This window comes from Orbicella faveolata, unplaced genomic scaffold (genome assembly GCF_042242905.1).
Source record: "Orbicella faveolata isolate gen_17 unplaced genomic scaffold, um_ofav_v1 contig_12, whole genome shotgun sequence".
Taxonomy (NCBI): domain Eukaryota; kingdom Metazoa; phylum Cnidaria; class Anthozoa; order Scleractinia; family Merulinidae; genus Orbicella; species Orbicella faveolata.
Window position 1 is genome coordinate 6,554,831 of NW_028301539.1, and position 21,516 is coordinate 6,576,346.

The 21,516-nt window shown below is 39.0% G+C and overlaps 1 protein-coding gene across 1 annotated transcript; it reads left to right on the forward strand.

The window, feature by feature from the left end:
* Nucleotides 1-1,512: 1,512 nt before the first annotated feature.
* LOC110046895 (uncharacterized) lies at nucleotides 1,513-19,135 on the forward strand. Its single transcript, XM_089282235.1, has 12 exons — nucleotides 1,513-1,805; nucleotides 4,346-4,933; nucleotides 6,174-6,233; nucleotides 6,436-6,592; nucleotides 11,504-11,604; nucleotides 11,769-11,816; nucleotides 12,689-12,808; nucleotides 13,030-13,088; nucleotides 13,717-13,929; nucleotides 14,534-14,646; nucleotides 15,230-15,405; nucleotides 15,825-19,135. The coding sequence occupies exons 1-12, from the start codon at nucleotides 1,578-1,580 to the stop codon at nucleotides 15,999-16,001; spliced, it is 2,040 nt and encodes a 679-aa protein (XP_089138361.1). The 5' UTR covers nucleotides 1,513-1,577; the 3' UTR covers nucleotides 16,002-19,135.
* Nucleotides 19,136-21,516: the final 2,381 nt, after the last annotated feature.

Sequence of the window (21,516 nt, forward strand, 5' to 3'; positions counted from 1 at the left end):
AAAGCGAAGTATATTCTAACTCTTGATGGATTGTCGAGTGAGTTTGACGGGACTGAACAATTCAGCCATAGTTCACTTCAAGATAACAACAAAGGAGAAACTTCACGAGGTGGCAAAGGCTTTTCAAAGAGGAACGAAGCAGGATGTTTGCAAATCAAAGGGACAAGAGGCAATTCAGGGTGCCCTTTTGATAGTCTTGACACCATAGATTCCAGGAAATCTGTACCATTCGCTGTCCTTCCCGAGAACAATACTCAACCTTCGTCGAGGTCTCCAAACGGCGAGGGGGCCTTTGGTAGCGTTCATTCTGATGGCGAAACTATTTCTGTGGACAGAAGCGCTAACGGCAAAGTGTTGTTCCATGATGATGCTGAGGATGAGTTAGAAGATGAAAGTTCAGCAAGGAAATGCAAGACAAAGTTGAAGGAGAGAAACACGCCAAAACCAGCAGATTATGTCGAGCAAAAGGTGATCGATCCATCACAAGGAAAATTAAAGAAAAAGGTTCGCGCTTCAAGCAGCACGAGATTGGGAGAAAAAGCGCATTTACCCGACAAAATCCATGGTAACAGCACGCGCTCACGTCACTGTGCCGAAAACAGAAGTGACATGTCTGTTACTCACGAAGGGTTTGTGGATGGGAGGGCAAGCGAACAAGAAATAACAATGATACGAGCCGATAGCGAGCCTGACATGGTTTGTCTATAGTAATCAAAAGAAATTGAGCCCTCGTCAGTCTTCTTGAAAGTTTCCTGGACATCTTTGTTTGTCAAATAATAGTTTAAGTGCCTTTAGTTGAAAGCGATGTCACATTTACACGGGTTTGTACAGTAGAAAGAAATGAATCTTTTCATTAATGTTGTTTGGACCTGTTTGCTTTTCGTGCCGCTCAGTAATTTTAAATTGACAAAATCGAAGTGGGGCACGCGCTCTGCTTCTTCATGTTACTTGACACAGTACTGATCATCTTTTGCGTAAATCGGAACTGCAAATTGTTTGTCCGGGCTTTGAAATAAGAAAGAAAAAACTAACAATCCCTCAACATAACAATAAAGCAAGGCTGATTACTACGTAGAAAACTTAACGGGACAACGACATGATAGAGAACAAACTGAAAGCCAAGAATTGCAACCGTGGACAGCTGTTTCGACCTGGTTGGGTCTCGTCAGCACGGTGCCGCAGCAAAAAGCGAAGCAACCGGCTGGCTGAACGATCGTCTACTAAATGCACATGGCAATGAATTCAAATGAAACACAAATCCGAATTTTTGCAGATTGCAAAACGCGTTACCCCGGACGATCCGAAAAAATTGATTCCCCACGAAAACAGTACACCAGCTTTCCTTGCATTAGTGACGTTAACTGTTGCTGCTTACCAGGAAAATTGGGAATAAAGTTCCTTTTTTGGAACTTTTTTTGGAGCCTGGCGCGCGGCCAAAACTCGCTCATGCTTGCGTGTTTGTTTCAGTTCTGAGCCGTGCCCAAACTTCTATCGGAGGTAAGGCCCGAGAGGATCTAAGTAAGAGACTAAGACTTCGGGGAAGCTAAAAGAAAGAAAGACATCAAGACAGCACCAAGATGGGGGAAGGAGCGATAGATATAAGCGTTATTGAGTACTTTCAGACAGGAATTTCGCTGGATAAGAAAAAGCGAAGAAAAATTCTTGACTTGTTCAAGTATTTAGCTGGCGGGGAGAGTCCAATAGAAGCGGTAGAACTGACTGTTCGTCGGGATCGGAATCTTCGCGAAGGACAGCTGAAGGCGGTTTACGAGATGGTGAAACTGGTGGAAAACGCACCCACTTTGGTAAGTAGTTAACAAAAATACCTAAACAGAAAGGTTTTCCTTCGTGAGGTAAAGAAGCATGGTTAACTTTTTTGTGATAGTTAGCTTGAAAAAAATGTATATCGCAGTGGCTCACGCGCTCAATAATTAAGGTGTGAAAATATGGCGTACGTGTAAGCTAAACTTACAGGAATATCTTGTGAAAATTTTGATAATTTGGTGATATCGGGTGCTATACTGACTGTTGTTTTGAGGAGCAGATTGGAATTTTCATCATAGTGAACTTCTTTGTGGTTTCGTGGACGAATTTTGAACGTTTAACTGTGAAAGACTCGAACTCACAGTGTATAATTTTTGTTAACAATGCTATATTTAGCCACACAGTAATGAATATTTGAACTGCCAAGGATTTCGTGGTCGTTCTATGAATATCAAGAACTGTAAATAGCAATTTTTACTGGTTGCGGAAACTGAAATGGCAAATCGATAGTGTATCTTCCAGGCGGAATGTGCAGTTTATGTTGGGATTGGGTTGAGTTTATTGCTGTTTTCTTACATGCGAGCTTGCATGTACATTCTAGGCATTGTAGTTAGTCAATAATCAGCCATTTCTACTGCCCTGATTCCTGTGATATCAAGTCACTGAGCCTGATATCAACACATTTTAGGCTGTTATTTGGGTACCCTAAATACCTAATACCTTTATCAATTATGATGTCCTTCAACAACACATCAGGCTTGGTTAGTCTTGCCAAAGTACAAATATGCATGCACCAAGGCTGGTGAAATATTTTCACTGATATAAACAGGAAATTGGTTTGTAGAGTGAAAATATATATTCCAAAAATCCCATTCTCTTGTCTTATAATTTTATGTGACAAGTTGCAAGAAAAAATGCCTAGCCTGAAACTAAACTTCATCAATATTATAAGTATTGCACTCAGTACTAGTACGTGTGGAATGAAATCCTACTTTTCACATCAATTGAAACAACATTGCAAATGATTTTTTGTGTGTGTTGCCTTGGTGTGTTATCTAATAAGCAGTGCTCTCTTCAACATGTTTCAAAACAGTATTTACATGCCAAAGTTCTAGCAAGACATGCTGCATGGAACTTTGCCAAGCGTAAAAGTACCTGTTTTCCTACTTCAGTACTCATGAATAAAAGATCATAAAGGAAAACATGGCTGTGGTGGTGCCAGGCTATCTTCTTCTGTAGATGATGGATAGTTGTACATTTATCTTTTTATTTTAATTTCTACATTTTTCATGGAGAGGATATACAGTCATGTATCAAAGGTTAGATACAGAATTTCATGAAATTTCTGATGCCTACCTAAAATTTCGTGTAGAAGTTACACTCTTCTACACATCGTAATATTTAAGAAATAGAAAACGTGTACCGTGTTTCTATCAAGTTTTAGTATAAATCTACTAGCGTTCTATCATGAATGCTGTTATCTGATTGGCTGCGCTACCCACTCTTTATTCTGTGACAGATAGTGGGTAGCATATCAGTGTGCCCTTGTTAACAAAATGACGGCCACTTCGTGGGGTTTTCGAAGTGTTTGTAAAGAGAAATGAGATAGAGTTTTGAACAACTAGTAGATTTATACTAAAACTCTGGATTATCTGCTCTTGATTTCTATACGTGATAGAAATTGAGAGCTCATAAGGTAATTGTTTATTAGAAACACGAGTGGAAGTTTGGGAGAATGAGAAATACTGTGGGAACACAAGCCGACAGGTTAGTGTTTCCTCAGCTTTTTTAAGTTCTCGCAAACTTCCCCAAGTGCTTCTATAACTCGATAGAAACACAGAGAACATGTTTTTTATTTCTTTGAGAAAATTTTGTTTCGAAAAAAGAAAACATTTTGTTTACTTTGATCATCAAAATGTAAATTCTCTTTGCTCGTACCATCATTACATCAACTGCTCATGCTAGTTCAATTCTGTGCTTCTATCGAGTTACAGAAACACAACTTAAACCAGTTAGCAAGCATAGTTTCTTTGGGCTTTTTTCTAAAAGTATTTAAGGGTATGCTGTTAGTGTCTGCTTATGGAAGATACATGTATCCATCAAAATGTTTACCTGTGAGTACATGTACATGTATGTGTAGTTTCCACACTCTTGCTGTATCATGAGTTTGTCAGTAACAATCACTCATTATCCAACCGCGGCGAATACCGTCCAAATAACAGCACAAATATACAGCGATATTGTACAGTTATTTGTACAGTAGAAAACCTATTTGCCGGACAGGTCGGCATGCACACGCAAAACTATCACACTCTCCCTCTTTCACTGATAAATTTATTGACTACAGCAGTTGGATGATAAATCTCTTTTAAGATGTTTTGGTGTGTAGTATCGCTGTATATATTTACTCACTGTTTGTATTTTGACTTGCCCTACAGGCTCGTCAAAATACGGCACAACTCGTAAAAATATACAGCAATACTACACACCAAAACATCTGATAAGCTATATCTATACACATATACATGTATTTGTTGAAAATTCTTTATAATTATTATTTGTTGTCTTGTTCTTCTTACAGAAAACAGGGAGCCCTGAGAAGAAAATCCTCCTTAGTGTTCTGATTAGCACAAATCTTCTTAACTTTGTGGTCAGACTTTTATGGATTCGAAGTCCTGATGAATGTACAGAAAAGAATGTACAACCATGGAATGCAGCTCATTTTAACAGTTTAATGGTCTTGAAGCACATTCTAACCCTGCCTCATTACACTCAAACAAATCGTACCCAAATCATGGAAAATAATACTGTGGAAGCTCTTTTGGACTTCTGTGATGCCGACCTTGATCTTTTGGGTTGTTACCCTGCGGTGTGCGCGTTAAAAACCTTGTGTTGCCTGGAACATGAAGCTTGTGACAGAATTGTCTTCTTAAATGCACTTTCAAAAATTGGAAACCTGATTTTGAAAGACAATTGCCAGAAAATGATTGTCAAGGCATACAGACGTGAACTTAAACCATATGAAAAACGTGTCTTAGAGGACCGGTTTGATCAGTCTGAAGAAAATTTCAAAGTTATCCAGGTGCCGTCCATTGCTGATCGTGCATTGAATGTGTTACGTTCTTGGAGCTGGAAAATGCAGATGGCAGGAACTGTAATTATTCTTCAGGTAAGTTAGACAGTGTTTACTTTCTCACCTTCTCCACTGTGAGCAGGGAAAACCTCTCTTCAGCAATGACGGGGGTGCTTTCAAACAAAATCTATACAATTTTGTCAGCAGGCTTTTAGTCAAGAAGAGTGGGCATCCAAAATGCATGGTAGGATAAAGCTGAAACAAGCAAATAATTATATATAAGTAACATGAGAAAAATGTTTAAAACAAAATTTTTCCTTTTAAAAGTGGGCATCCTCTGGATGCCCAGAAACCCATCTGGCTAAAAGCCTGCATGAAATGGGTAACAGAGACTCAATTTTAACTCAAGTGTAATTGAATAATTTTCAGAGTAATTTTCCCTTTCAACAAACCCTATAATGTTAAATTTCATCAGTAACACTTTTTTGGTTCCTTGTCCAGTGACGATTAGTAATGTTCAGGAAATTTTGATTTAGACAGAAATGAAAGAAAAAATAATTTAAAGTAGCTACATGTACAAAATTTGAAAAGGAAATGAAACAAACAAGTGCTTTATACTCAGTGACATGTATCCTGGGTAGTAAGTTTACAAACAATGCAATGTTCTCTATTAGTGGACTCAGGACTGAGGAGGTGGGTGGTGTGCACGTTGTTCTTTTGAGAACCTCCCAAAAACTGAAAGAAAAAAAAATTAAATAAATGTAGGTTGAAACAAATAAACCTTAAGGTCATTCCACTGAAATAGAACCTGCACTGAGATTTTTGTGAAACTTTGCCTATTGATAGTTTATATTATAGGAACTTAAATTTTGAAATAAAAATGAGGGGTCCCCATGTTCGTTTAGGAGCAACAGCACCTTGTTTATACCCATATAAATCCTTATAATAGCACCATGATTGTAGTCACGATTGCTTGCTAAATTCACGTTTCCGACAATTGCGTTTTGTTCTACACTGAGAATTGGTCCATATTTATTTTACACAGAGGAATTTATTACTCAGTTCAAAACAACAGAAAAAATGATGATTTACCTCTATGGCGAGGTCCAGCTGTAAAGAAAAAGCCGCCATTTCTTAGTGTGCGCGTGCTAATCACGCGTGAAATTATGCACAGTAGGAATGTGTAATGCAATATGGGGAATAACCTTAAGAGGTTGAAATCTTGTAGAGCTGATACAATTTAGTTACAGCACGTACAACGTATATTAATTCCTTTATCAAACAATTTGCAGCATATTATTTTGTGCGTAAGGTTATGCATTGTTTTGTATCATAGATTGCAGAGCAGAGTGATCGATACAGAAAACTGGTTTTTAAAGATAAAATAGTATGGAAGGTGAGTCTTTTTCCATTACCAGAACAATGAAGGTTGAAGGAAGAGAAACAGAAAGTACATCAATTTGTAAAATACTGTAAAGTCAAGACATTTCCCTTGCATTTTATAACTAAGTTATGGCTTATTGAATTTTTCAATCTCTGCGAATTTTTTTTTCTTTTGTCTCTAAATTGTACAATAACATGTATTTATCATCATGCAGGCTCTGGTAAAATGGTTTCAAACACCAATAGTTACTGCAAATGACAGTAACATGGCAGCAATGTGCATGAAGATCGTCGGCAAGTTGTGCCTGAGTGAGGAGCTCAGCTGGCAAATGATTGACAAGAATGGACTCATGACATACCTGGAGGATGGAGGTTTGCTATATTCGACTTTTAACTTGTCACCTTTGCAGTGACATCCTTGTACATACATGTACAAATTATACTTTTTACTAGGTGAACTTATCAACTGGCAGATGTCTAATATTTCACTCAGTTGCTAAACACATTGTCTGTAATTGAAAGGCCGCACGCAAGAACGTCCCCTAGATTTTTTGGCCATTTTGAAAGTGCTCAAACATAGCTGAATTTGGCATGTAGGCTTCGTTTTACCTGAGAAACATTGCTCTGAAATTGGTTTGGTTTGGGCGCTCTTCGTTCTCGAGAAATAACGTATGCCAAAACTCAGTTTTCCAAGCGGCACCTTTTGGAGATCTTTTGTTGAACAAAAACAAAAGAAACCTTCTTACACTGTATTATTTTGTTGAACAGCAAACAGGCAGACTGTTTATAGCGTATTCCACTGAATCTTAGCTGTCTTAAAGTCAAAGGAAAATAGTATATAGAGCGGAAATCTGGGAACAGATTGTTTACATTGGTTATTGTGACGTGAGCACAACACATGAATCGATGGAGCGTCAAACAAAATACCATTGAACAAAAAAGAGATGTGCTGCATTAGAGCTCTGTCAACTAATATCTTAAGCATTTTGTTAAAGTACCTTGTATGCCTGCCTGGTGGTTGAGAGGCATCATAAAGCCTCGATAAACCTGTAAGTCATCAGCACGTTTTAAAGAATCAAAATGTGTTCTGAAACTTCAAAGGCAGCTGATATACCGTAATCGTGTTTTTGGCATTCGAAGTCAGATCGAGCCAGGCAGCAAAGTCCAAGAGCAGTTCTTGCCCAAGAAAAATACCCTCTCGTGAGTTGTGGCCCATTTGCCAAGTGTTGCTAGTGTCAAAGTTTGGAAAGCGAGAACTAGTTTTTGCCATGTTTTCCCGCGCACGAGGTGTAAAGACCTTTTCAGGCAGCATTGTGATCATGTTCTGCTCGCGTTTCTCGAACTGGTAACTATATTGTTTCGGCTTTTTTCATTTAAAGATAATAATGGCCAACAAGTAGCTATCGATTGTAACATGGATCTGTGATCCGGGTTGCGTTGATTTTATTTCATATCAGCATGATTTGTAGTGTTTTGAACTTCTGGGATCAGCAGACATGCAGATGTATGAAGACCTGTACGTTGCGCAGAAGGGTTAATTTGATAATCTGTTAGGCGGTGTGTGACATAAAGCTACGATCGCGTTTGTCGAAAAACATGTATTTATCTCGTGATTTTTAGCCATATAAGACGTTGCTGTATTTGGAAAAGTGCTTATTTGATGTTTATTTGTTCAGTGCAGATAATCATTGTCCCAGATAACCAAAGTAAGTTCCAGATGTTAACACTATTTTCCGACCACCATATTTTACCTATTTAAACCTGAAATCAACATTTTTGAGCTTATACGTTGGGTGAAATTAACATTTTGCTACATACATACATACATACTTTATTGACTTTCCCTTTAGAGGCTTTTCAAAGACAATACAATAATAATTTAAAACTACTTAAAAACTCTAAGATTCATTAAGATTAATTAACTAGAATTAGAAATCTATAAAATCCTTAATAAGTTTACGTTTAAGATAAAACTTAAAAGCAGATACTTTCTCGAGAGTTTTTAGAGAGCTATCCATGGAGTTCCAGATACTGACTGTTCTGTAGTAGAACGTTCTCTGACCACTGGCAGACTTAAAAAGAGGAATGTTCAGCATTTGTGAACTTCTTGTGGCACGTCCGCTTATTTCTCCTCGCTTACTGAACTGGGAAGACAGATACTCCGGCACGCGAGATGTTAGACATTTGTAGGCCATGATAGCGCTCCTGAAATATAACTGAGTTGCGACTGGTAGCCATTTAAGCTCTTTTAAAACTGGTGTGATGTGATCATATTTGTGTGTACTGGTCGCAATTCGAGCGGCAAAGTTCTGAATACCTTGTAATTTATTTATATTACTTTTTGATGTATTCGCCCACACGTTCGAACAATAAAAAAGTTTACTAAAAGCTAAAGTATTTATAATAGTTAGTAGGGTGCATTTGTCAAAAACATGCTTTGTGCGGCTTATTTGACCGAGACAAGACATACAGGAGGAGACAGTTTTGGTAATGTGTTCGTCATAGGTCAGGTTCTTGTCCAAAATCACCCCAAGATCTTTAGCGGTGTGCTCCGGTACGAGTTCTCTTCCCATGAAGGTGAGGCTGGGAGTGTCCAGTCTGGAATGCATTTGCCTGCTGCCAAACACCATGAGTTTAGTCTTGCTTGGGTTCAACAATAAATGGTTGTTGGAACACCATTGGCCTATTCTATGCAAATCAACTCTTAAGTCAGCAAAGGCGTTTACAGTATCTTTCATTTTGAAGGATATAACTAGCTTAGTGTCGTCCACATAGCTCTGGACGCTGCAATTCTGTGGTGCTGAAGAAAGATCATTTGTGTAAATGCTAAATAAAAGTGGTCCCAGTATACTTCCCTGCGGAACGCCACAGACTATGGGCAAGGGCTCTGACAATGTTGAATGGATTCGAACCACTTGTCGTCTATCATTAAGGTAGCTACCAAACCACTGGATAACTGGGTCTGAGGCGCCTACATCTCGCAACTTCAAAATTAGGGTTTCGTGGTTGACGCTGTCAAATGCCTTACTCATGTCTAAGAACACTACCGAAGTCAACATCTTCTGGTCTATCGCTTTAAGAATAGTGTCGGTTGTTTCTATGACAGATGTTTCGGTTGAGTGCCATTTTTTGCTGTTTTCTAAGTGAAATCAACATCCTTTCCGTCACGTGTCAGGTGAAATCAACATTTTTACCTATTTAGACCTGAAATCAACATTTTTGAGTTTATGCAGGTACGTTGCGTGAAATTAACATTTTGCTGTTTTCTGAGTGAAATCAACAACCTTCCCGTCACACGTTAACATGAAATCAGCATTTTTACCCCTTTAGACCTGAAATCAACATTTTTGAGCTTATATGTTGCGTGAAATTAACATTTTGCTGTTTTCTAAGTGAAATCAACAACCTTCCCGTCACAGGTTAACGTGAAATCAACATTTAAACCTTTTTTGACCTAAAATTAACAAATGGTAAACGCCATAGCGTGTACTATTGAGTTATGGATGCACGCGGGAGGTTGCTAAGCACGAAAGAGGCGTAAGAGTCGCACGAGGCTATCGCCTCGTGCGACTCTAGCTTCTTGAGTGCTTAGCAAACCTCCCAAGTGCATCCATAACTCAATAGTACACACTATGGCATTACCATTTGTTTTATAACATAGCATTGAGACATGGGAACAACAGAAGTCCTTTTATTGAGCTACATCACAAAAAAATGTTCCTGTAGTCTTACATGACAAGAGAAAACAAGCGCGCGAAAATTCAATCATGACAACTGACTGCACACCAGTAACGCAATAAAGTTTCATCTTCACACAACTGTGAAGACAGTTTCGCATTTCTGGGAGAGGGATGTCAGCCATTACCTTGGAAACAATGTCTGTCAAAGGATTTGCTTTGTAAACATTAGCACACACGTCAGCAGCGTACACCCATGGGCAAATAGTAGACGCTAAATTAACCAATCAGAGTGGGCGCTTTGCTTTAGTTATGTTACAATTGACATTTTTGAGCTTTTATGTTGCGTGAAATTGACATTTTGCTGCTTTCTAAGAGAAATCAACATCCTTGCCGTCGCGCGTTAACATGAGTCAACATTTTAACCACTTTTGACCTGAAATCAACAAACTTGAGCTTATATAAGTTGCGTGAAATTGACATTTTGCGGGTTTCTAAGTAAAATCAAAGTCCTTGCGGTCGCGGCGGGCCGATCCTTTGTTATAATAAGCTGAGGCAAGACTTCGACTTACAACAAAGGCTTGGCTTGGCTATTATAACAAAGGATTGGCTCTGTTTATCATAACAAAGGCCTGGCTTCGTTTATTTGACAGACTCGGCGGGAAAAGGCGTCAAGTATTTTAATCAAAAGTGAACTTTGTCGAAAACGCTCCAAATTTTGCATGCAGTTTCTTTCAGGTATGTTAAGCAATGTCCCGTAGTTTTTGCACCAAAGTTCACTTCGTTCTCGAGATATTGTGTATGCAATAAACCACTCAGTTTTTCCAACCTGTGTGCCTTTTTTGCATACGTTATTTCCCGAGAACGAAAAGCAACCCAGCAAAAAAAAACTTCAGAGCAATGTTTCTCAGGTGAAACAAAGCCCACATGCCAAAATTCAGCTAGTTTTGAGCACTTTCAAAAATGGCCGAAAAATCCAGGGGACGTTCTTGCATATGGCCTTTCAATTAGTCAATTTAGCAGCTTTCTCTTCCAAAAGTGTCAGCTTTAAATGCTTTGGCACTATTTTGATAAAGGCCTCAGTACCAATAAGTACTCTTGTTACTTCAGTGCCCCTGTTCTGTTTCAATGACAGTGCTATAAGGGTACTGTACATTGAGGTCAGCCATGATTTGTCTTTCTTCTGAATTTCTCACATAATTCCTACATGCAAGAGAAGACAGTGAGCACCATGGTTTCTCTGTGTTTGTCTTTCTCTGTCCCTAATAAGCAAGAGGCATGATGACCTAATGCTTAGTACGTCTGGGTTTAGGCCCTGGCCTCACTCATTGCTGTAGTTCAGGCTTCTTGATGCAGATACATGTATGCACCCTCTTTTGAGCTTGCAAGATAAAATGCATGTAAGCTCTTTTCTGAGAAATGGTACAAGTACTGTTAAGGTGACCCACATCTTTTCTCTAAGTGGAGTAAAAACTGACCAAGGGGTAGTGAAAGCCCAACCAAAAGGTAAGACTAACCTATGTCCATGTACATGTATGTATGTGAGAATACATACATACTGTAAGAACTGGGAATTACTAGATGTAGCTTTCTTTTTTCTATACAGTACATTTGTCTAATAATGGACCATTGAATGCCTATCTGGAGGTGATATTGCAACTGTCCACTCATGATGGTCGATGCCGAAACAAGATATTGGAAAGTGAGGTGAGATTCCGATAATCAACTATGTAAACATGGAAAGGTTAACTATTAAAAAAGTCATGAAACTATTTAATATGCAGAGTACAATAGACAGTATGAACTGCACTTGTAGTTGTAGTATTCTGTTGTCATGGGCATTAATGAAATGTTTTTATATTTTATTACAGGAAATCCTGCAGACACTTGCAAGGTACATGGTCTCTTATCACAAAGAGGTAAACCAGGTTTCTTACATTGATATTAGATATTACATTTACTGTTTTAGATAATGTAACCCAACATTGACTGTTTACCTTAATTCTTAAATAGGTACATGTAATCAAACTCCCAAATAAGTTAAGGTTGCCCTATGCATGTACCATGTACCTTAGTTAATATAGAATCAGTGAACCTCAATACAATTTTTAAATTACAATACATGTATGCAGCTGCTGGTTTCTTGCTCATCCTCTAAGCTGGTCAAATTGGAATTTGGAAATGTAAGTTTTTGTGAAGGGAGGAAAACCAGAGAACATGGAGAAAATCCCTTGTAGCAAGGCAAGAGCCAACAACAAACTCAACAGACATCTTGTACATGTATGGCACCAGGCTTGAATTGATCCTGGGCCGTATTGGTGGGAGGTGAGTGCTCTCACCACTGCACTGTCCCTGTTCCACAAACCTTCTCTGATTACAACTTTGTAGGGAAAAAAATGTCAGATCAAAGAAATATATTTTTTCGAAAATAGAAATGGAAATTACAATCCCCATTTAATATGTTTGGAGTTTTGTTTAAATCTGTGATGTAATCTGAACATGCTACAGTACACCTTTTAAGTTGAAAACATTCCTAAAGTTAAGATAGAAACATCAAATCTAAAAATAAGATGTATTAAGATGGGACTGGTGGTGGTAGAGGGGGTGGGGGGGGGGGGGGAGGGAGAAGATGATGAGGGTACAGATGGTGGGTTAGAACAGTGTTGTAAAGCAGACCCCCATTTTGTGTTCTGGAAACCCAATTCTGGGACTCTTTTTCCATCCATTGTTATTGATAACTTTTCTTACTTCTAACAGTTAGTCAATTTTAGTCCTTTTTTGTGTGCTACAGATTCAAGGTCCAACATTACGTGCCATCGCAAACCTGGCAGAGTCTGAAGACAAGGCTAAGAACTTGATAAAGTGTGGCATTACTCCCAAGAGTACCACGTTGGTCATCACTTGTCATCAGGTAGAGTTTTTCATTTGTCACAACCATACATGTATACATTGTACCAGAAACCATAGTGTTTCTGCTTGAAACAAGCACTTGGCTGGAGTGCCTCTTAAAATATCCATAATGATGTATTAAAAATTGATTTACATGTGTGTGACATAGTGTTTTTAAAATATTTTTAGTGACCTTCTGGAGTACAAAAAATATTCAATTGTTATTGTTGTTTTATCTCCCAGCAACCAGCTATTAGCCTTGCTCAGAAGATAGAGAAAGTTCTCAAAAGAACTTGTGAAAAGTGAGTAATGACAAGGATTGTAGAATGTTTGTAACAACTCCCAGGAACATTTACATTGTACATTTTGCCATGTTTAGCTTTAAATGTCTAGTTACTTACCCGGTAAGTTCTAGCACTCAGTCTGCATACAAGCCAAGTGGCGCTTCAGGCCAGTGCTTATCTCCAGTTTCCATGTAGCATTACCCAACTAGGAGTATTTCTACTACCCCCTGGATGGGATGCTAGTCCATCACAGGGTTAATGTCAGCATTAACTACATTATACACCTGTGTGGAGGGAGGCTCTGTGAAAGTAAAGTGTACATATAAAGTGTCCAAGAACACAACACGATGTCCCTGGCGGCTCGAACCCTGACCAATTGATCCGGAGTCGAGCTCACTTACCAGGAGGCCACTGCACCTTCCCTATTTGTAGTACTGCATTAGTCATCATGTGTGGGGCCCGATGCCTATTGTTCAGTGCACTAAACTCTGGATTGGGCAATCTGTGTTCAAGCCCTGGCAGGGGTCATTATTTTTAAAGGAAGTGTTTTTGGACAAGGCAATTATTTACTCTCACAGTGCCTCTCTTCACCAAGGTGCATACAGTCAAATATATTAATTTTTTGCCACCTTTTACTGTAATCCAGAGAATGGAGAGAGGAAGACATCGCATTTGGAAAAGAGCGTTTAGATTTCTTTCGATGCCGAAATGAAGACACTGCGCAGAATCTAAAAGATGAAGGCAACAAAAAATTCAAGTTAGGCTTGTTTAACGATGCAGCGAGACTTTACACAATAGCATTAAAGTTTATGCCTCACTGTTTGGAGGTCAGCAAGGCAAGAAAAGATGGGAGTCGTTGGTAAGGAAGATTTTATCGTTGTCAAGCTTTGTGTAGATGTAGATAGAAATAAATCAGTTTTCTGATTTATGATTGTAATTTGTACTAATTTATTTTAAGTTTGCACTTCTTCTGAGTCTTTCTCACGAGACGAGAGTTGTGCACCCCACTGTAGTGGACTTACTATTCGTAGAATGCACTCACTTTTACTAGTAACGAGCGCGGGATCTTCTGTAAAAGAGCACTATTTGGGGGGGATTTTACTGCATATTGTATTTGGTCAAAACCGTACTAAAGTTTTTGAGTATGTACCTTTGCTAATACTCAAATTTAGAACACAGAGGTGAAGATATAAATTAATACGTGTAATGTTTAGTTTGCTGGAACGTTTTTCATTTTGAAGTCTTGAAAAGCCTGTGCATTTATAGGCATGATTGCATCCTTTTAGTGCACTAATGCAAGTGAACAGAAAGATCATATATTAGAACTGCAGAGAAACTCATGGAGACATTATCTAGTGGACTAATGTAGCAATTTTCATCAAAACCAGACCATTATTTTTTTCCATTGTTTTCAATTTGAGTTTTCAAAGTTCCCGTTAAACACCATTTCGTCTTCCCTGCAGGTGGGTGTTACCAGCTGTGTTGTATAGTAACCGTGCACAATGCCACCTAAACAACTCCGATTGGGACAGCGCCCTGCGTGACTGCAATGAGGCCATGGCAAGATGCCTTGAAGGTTTGTTAAGAATCTTTGATGATTTCAGAGCCAATTTTTCAAATCTAAGGGGGCATTAAAATAGTAATTTGCTGAGGTAAATGGGGAAGACGTGAAGGCATAGTGGTTGCTGGACAGCGGCTCTTGTCCAAGTCCTACATGTAGCTGGGGTCACAATGTTGTGTTCTGTAGTTTGCTCTGTCAATTTTACCATCCACTAAAGATTACATACATGTATGGTTAGGAGCAGACTGTTAAAGAAATTTTACAAAAAAGATTTGGCAGGGGGGCCGGGGGGGTGGGGTGGGGGACTGGGCGCTGTAGCCTGCGATGGACTAGCACCTCATCCAGGGTTAGTAGCAATGTTCCTAGTCGCCCTTTGCTACGGAAACTAGGATAAGTTCCTGCTGTTTGGATCAGCTTCCTCTGAAAGCGACTTAACCTTTACCTTACCTTACATGACATGCGGCGTAGAAAAATGCATAAGATGTGATTATACACCGTAAAGAAACACAAGAGCAAAGTTGAGAAACATCTCTTTCACAATGGTTGAATGGTGCCCATTTGATAACCTGTTTTTGATATTTCGCATTTTATTTTTCAGACAATGAAGAGTCGGACAAAATACTTGTAAAAACAATGTTCCGGCGTTCCAAGGCGTTCACGGAGTTAGGATACCACTTCAGAGCACTGAATGATATCTCGTACTGTCTAAGAAACCAGGCAGCTCAGGTACACCAGACGCCTGGTGTGAATAATTTTCAGTCTTATTACTGGGAGGTAAGAACTAGTTTAGGCTTATATGCAGTTATTTGTCCGTTGGTAAAGTCGTCTTAGTTCTCGTGGCAATGTCCACGTTCGTTTTTTTCCGATTCGAACATAATTTTCCTATGTACCAGCTTTTCCCGCCATTCAAGCGTAATGAAACTTTCCCACTCTTTTAACCGGAGTCTGTTGCTATTGACTAGAGCCAACTTGAGCAAAGCGTGTGTACGTACGTGTATGGCGCTTAAGTGTACAGTAGCTGTTCATTTAAGTGCTCAGAAGAGATTAGAAACGTAGAGAAGTGATGTGTTACTTTGCTTTTTCGCGAAGCTATTTTCGACCTCCACCTTTCCTGAGTCGTGTTAACGTATGAACCTCTGTTTCTCGAAAGAGCTTTAGTAGCGGTAAATAATGATTGTCTTTAAAAATTACAGATCGCGGTCAAATACCGTAGCACGTGTGGCATGGAGCCGATCCGTCGGTGTGGCAACTGCCTTGGCGGAGAAGGAGAAAAGTTAAAAAGATGCGGTAACTGTGAGGAGGCATACTGCAGCCGTGAGTGTCAAGTGTTGGCCTGGGAACTAGGTCATAAGAACCTCTGCAAAAAGTGAAAACAGTTCTAAGTTGACATTTTAAGATTAAGTTGAAGTATTAAGTTGTAAGTTGAAATTTCTTGTTGTAAGTTGAAATTTGAAGGTTACGGTATAGTTTCTTGGATCGATTTTTGTTTGAAATTTAGATACACTATATTTGATTGCCAGAAATAATGTCATTTTGGCCGTCAGTAACGAAAAAAAGTCATTCGTATTCTCTTTCTTCCATCGGGCTGTAGTTTTATAGCAAATTCTTAATTCGCTTAACACAGATAATCTTATTTGGTTTTGCAACATTTCCTTTGAATAGCATTCTTAGTTCTGTAAGCTTTTAATAATATAAATCTTTATAATGCCCTTTCCTTTCAAAGCTCTCTAGAGTAGCGCTTTTGTGGAACGCATCCGGGAACCTAGACCATAACCTTAATCAGCATAAGAGACCTACATCGCTGTCTCTTACCATGAATATGCTGCGACCAGGTGTCCTGACCGCAGCAAGAAGATCAGGTCGGTTATAAAATTTAATAGCTAAAATGTTGTTTTAAGGGGACAAAACTGAATAACTAGAGTTACGTTTACTAACAGCTTTGAAAAATAGTCGTTTTAGGCCCAGGTCAAGCGTCGAACTTCGCATGAGACGAGCTAAACTGAGCGAATCAAGTTCATGATAAGTTCGACGTTTGACTCATCTGAGTTCGCCAGACTGAATTTAGATCAACCAACATGTTTTATTCGTCTGAAGCAGACGGATAGAACTTGTTGGGCGATCTAAATTCGAATTAAGTTCGGCGTTTGAGCCAACGGTCAAGCTTTACCCGTTTGGATCGACTCAAATTGCAATTTACAGTTCGTCTCATGTGAAGTTCTACGTTTGACTTGGGCCTTAGAGGATAAGAAGGAGCAGAGTAAACAATGAGGTAGTGTTCGTTGTAGCTTTTTTAGTTCTTGTTTTGCGCGATACAATTCGTACAGTACAATCTTGACGAGGCCTTGTTGGATGGACCGATAGACTCTAACGCGATAGAAACCAAGAGCAAAGACTCTGTTTGTTTACAGGACAAATCAGTGGTTTTTAATTATCTTTTACACGTAGAAGATCAGTCAAGATGATTGCGGATTTCTCTATGACAAACAAAACACGAATACAACTGCACAGTCTAGGTTTCTGTTGTCTGATTCACGTCCAAACGCCAGTTTGGAATTGCGAAGTCGATTGAAACCTAAGGACATTTGAAACCGAAAGCTATCGACTTATTGTACTCGCGATGTTTTATAAGGGAGAATACTAAGAAGTATAGCTCGAGAGCGCGTTTCGGCCAACCTGCAGCGTTTAGAGAGTTCCTTATAATTGGCCAAACGAAACAATAAATTGACAACTCAAGCAATGCCTCTAGCCCTAAGAAGGAATCGAAATAGAGGTTTTAAAGTGCTGCAGATCAACCGGCGCGTTTGCAAAGCAAAGCCTTATTTCCTGATGTCATCGCATCCAACAAATGCGAGTGGAATAATTGTTTTACCTTAAAAAAAAAAAAAGAAGAAGAGCATGAAATACCATGACATATCAGTACACATTGCTAAATGGCAATTTTTTTTTAAACTTTGTCCGGATTCTCGTTGTTCTTAGTCAATTAGTTTGCTAGTTTACAGGTATCCCATAACGCAACCTAAGGTTATATAGCGTATATTTCGCTTTAAAAATTGTTGTTTCGACTACTATTTTGAGGTGAAATGTTTCACACCATTTCCAGTCGAGAAAGATTTTTCAAAACCACCGAGAGATTGTAGGCCAGTAACGTATCACAGATGTATTTGAAACGGGTGTGAATGGCAGGATGGGTTTTCACGGAGCGTCTAATTCGTTGAAAATTTCACGTGAATGATGATGCAAGTTTTAAAAGCATTTACATCACCAATTTGCAGGAGAAACAAGTTTTGTTTTGTATGTGATAACTGGAGAAAGCATGGGTGTATTTTATTATTACTATTTTTGTCTCTATTTGTGGTGTAGATTGCAGAGATTTCAAACGTAAAACAACCTTGTAATTTACACAGCGTAACTAAACGATAAAGTAGCTGATATAGAAAATAGGCAAGGGTTAATATTGAGGAATGTCTCGACGAAGAACAAGATCAGTGTACTCAGAAAGAATGCTACGACTCGCATCTTAAAGGAGCCACGTCACGGTTTGCGAATCTTGAAAAGTTAAGCCTAAATTTTTCAAGTTCGTTGTTTGTAATCCGAATTAATCTTCTCCATCCTTAACCATCCTTGTTTCTTTCTGGGTTATTATTATCTTTTTGGCGTTTTTCTATCTTAGTAAACTATTAGTCGCCGGTTTCCTTCAATTTAAAGGTAATTTTGTACATGGAGAAAATAACTCAAAATAACGTGACTGCTTCTTTAAGGTTGGATAGCGAGGAAGTTTGTCTCCACTTAAGGACGACAACTTGTACTCTGAACAGCTCCACTGAGCATGTTTTAGTGGAAACGCGTTTTGAAGGTTAAAAGCCTAGATTTAAGGGGCGTGTGGTCGGGTGGGGGTCACATTTTGTCCTTGAGCTCTCTCCAAACGGGAAATGTCTGGCGATAAAACACGATCAAACATTGTTTGGTGACTAAACATTTTCCCGTTTGGACACCTTGTTTGATCATGTTTGATCGTGTTTGATAAAATTTGAACTACAACAAACATTTGATCAAACATTGTAAAACATTTTGCTCGTCTGGACGGTGATCAAACATAATTGATAGCGTGTGGCCACTCAGTACAACATCAACATGTTTGGTCACCAAACAGTGTTTGATCGTGTTCTGTTGTCAAACATTTCCGGTTTGGAGAGGGCTTTAGGGATGCGTCCCTTTGTGATCGTCTGGATCAGTCACTGGGATTATTGCGAATCCAAGGAGCTGATGAACCCACTCTGGGTAAGGGCTCGTTGGTTCCTTTGTTGCACCTTGATCCGAGTGATCATGGATCGCTGATCCTGGTCCTGATCACCCCAAAGGAATGCACCCTTAATCTTGGGGTCACTGCGCAAACGCCCTAGCCTGTTAGCCCCTGGTTAACAGCTTTACCATTTTGTGTGATTTAAATTTATAGTTGTTATTGTTTAATTTCTCAGGGGATTAAAATAAAAGTCTGCAAAATGTAGCATATTTGTTTTCTTTTGTTGTTTGCTTCATTTTACTTAGCCAGTAAAATAAGGTAGTTTTTGTTTATGACCAAAGATCATCTTATTAAAATAATGTGAGTAGTCATACGGGAAGTCCTCCGCAGGGTTAATTTTATCAAAAGGTAACTCGTCTGCATTGTTACCTAAATGTTGTGGCAAACTATCGTTAATAAAGCCTGAACTCTAATTTTGAAAATTACGGTGTTGGGCTGTAAATTTCATCGTGTGGACACAAAGTTGGTTAGTAGCGGACAATCGAACGATTCTATAAGTGACAGTGAAACGTAAGATCAAAACTGTCCGCTTTATAGTCCATGTCCAAAGTAGTAACAATTAAGCAACAACGTGTTACAACGTGGGTTACCTTAACTTGACATCAGACTTCTTTTTGTCGAAGCCAGCTACGTTTGTAGTTTGAGTAGCAGTGATCTGATGGGATGAAATAGCCAGTGAGTACACGAGTATTACAAAAATTGCAATTTGTGCAGCTAACACATGCATTGACTGAATGGTGTGTCTTGTGGAAGAGACCACGAAAATTTCAGTTGTAAAACAGTTGTTATCATATGACCCGTACGGCCCGGCGCGTTATTTCCTAAGAAAATCTTCAGAAAAAGGTCCCGGATGTGTACCATACGCATCGAAGTTACAGAGCAGTAAAAATCCGTACAGCCCTACAAGAGACGCGCAAAGACCCCGAAAAAATTGAAGCGAGTTAAAATTAATGACAGAAAGAATTCAGTTTCTGAAAATGTTGGTTTTTTCTAAATGAGTGATGAAAGGGAACATTCTCACAACGAATTTTACTATCCTGGTATAAACTATCCGATGGAGCTCGAAAATTATTACAGATGATTCCCCAGTATTCTACTATTGCATAGTGCATCCTTTCTTCGCAGAATATCACGCACAATTAACGCGCGCGCATAAACAAAATTGTGGCTTTTTCTAAACGGCCTGGCTTGCGAGATTTACATTTAAAAATCTTTGTTCGTGGTTACCTGACAAAGAATGAGTTGAAAAATGCGAAAATTAAGTTTGTTCCTTTTCAGATCGAGAATTCCCTCTAGATCTAAGCTATGATAGCTCCTTTTTTCAGTGAATGGGAATTCATGACAGTTGTGACAATTACGTGGTGTAACGAACAGAAGAGTGGCTATGTACGCGCGTAGTACATCCTTGGTCTTGCCTTGTCATTCCCCTAAAAAAAACAACGTGAAATGACCAAATTCTTGGTTTTATTAAGGGCGTGAAAGTTCTACTTCACTTCACTTTTGTCCATGATCCCCGTGGGGTGATGGGCCGGAGGACGTGAACTAGGGCAGAGAAGTTTTCATACCTCTTCATCGGAATTTTAAACTTTATCTTAAATATTTAGCTTGGGGTGGAGTGGACAACCTATATTCGTTTAGGTGATCGCGAGATTATAGTGGTTTGTTAAACTCTCTTTTGCAAGTTTGCTAAACAAAATATTTCAAGTTTCAAACCTAGCCATGCGACTAAATGGGAGTCAGACACTGCAAACACGATTTAAAAACTTAAACTGAGGTATGCAATTAGACAACCTTAAAGGACTTCTCCAAGTTGAGAAGCACTGTTATTCAGTTCCCTTTGTTACAAGTAAAGGACAAAAGTTAGCTTAACACTTGTGATTTTCACAAGTGTCTTTTTCTTGTCATTGAATAAGCCCCGGCATAGAATGTAAACTGAACATGTGGATCTCCTTTCACGAATAACTCTCCATCTTGTTGCGTCAACACTTAAGTTTTGATAATTTTTTTTTAATATTAATAGTAGTTATCGACCAGTACTGGCTCGTCATCACTTTTAATACACAAAAACATGCCGCCATGTATTATTTTTTATATCTCTGAAGTCCTCAATTGTGCTGACTCTTCAGCAAAAAGGGTTTCAGACAGTCAATGGGCGTTACAACCAACTCACCCTTCCCTTCCCCCAAACAGAAAAGAATCCTAGCAGTCATGTAACTGCATTCCTCTGAATCATGGAGAGCGCATAAACACAGGTTTCAAAAAACACGCACAAAAAACTTTGGAACTTTAAATAGCAAAAACCGCTCCAGTCTTCCCGCAAATTTACTGCTTGGTGAATATTTTTTAAAATTCAAATCAGGTTCACTCATTACTATTCATATTACATCTTCACCTTCGCACGCGGTAACTACCAAGTAAAGGGAACGCAAAGTTGCATTGATTCTTCGTTAATAATCTTCAAGAAACTAGTTCCCGCATGGAATTGTCTGTTTTGAACGACGACAAGGAGGCCTTTGTCTTATCGTGCACTGAAAGGGCACCGAACAAGTGGTTAATGTGGCTATTGGCAGAGGAGATGAAGACTT

Excerpts from the sequence above, each read along its gene's own strand:
- LOC110046895 (XM_089282235.1), top strand. The coding sequence starts at position 1,578 with ATGGGGGAAGGAGCGATAGATATAAGCGTTATTGAGTACTTTCAGACA. Across the intron at positions 13,930-14,533 it reads AGAAAAGATGGGAGTCGTTG|GTGGGTGTTACCAGCTGTGT; the intron begins GTAAGGAAGATT and ends TCTTCCCTGCAG. Across the intron at positions 14,647-15,229 it reads CATGGCAAGATGCCTTGAAG|ACAATGAAGAGTCGGACAAA; the intron begins GTTTGTTAAGAA and ends TTTATTTTTCAG.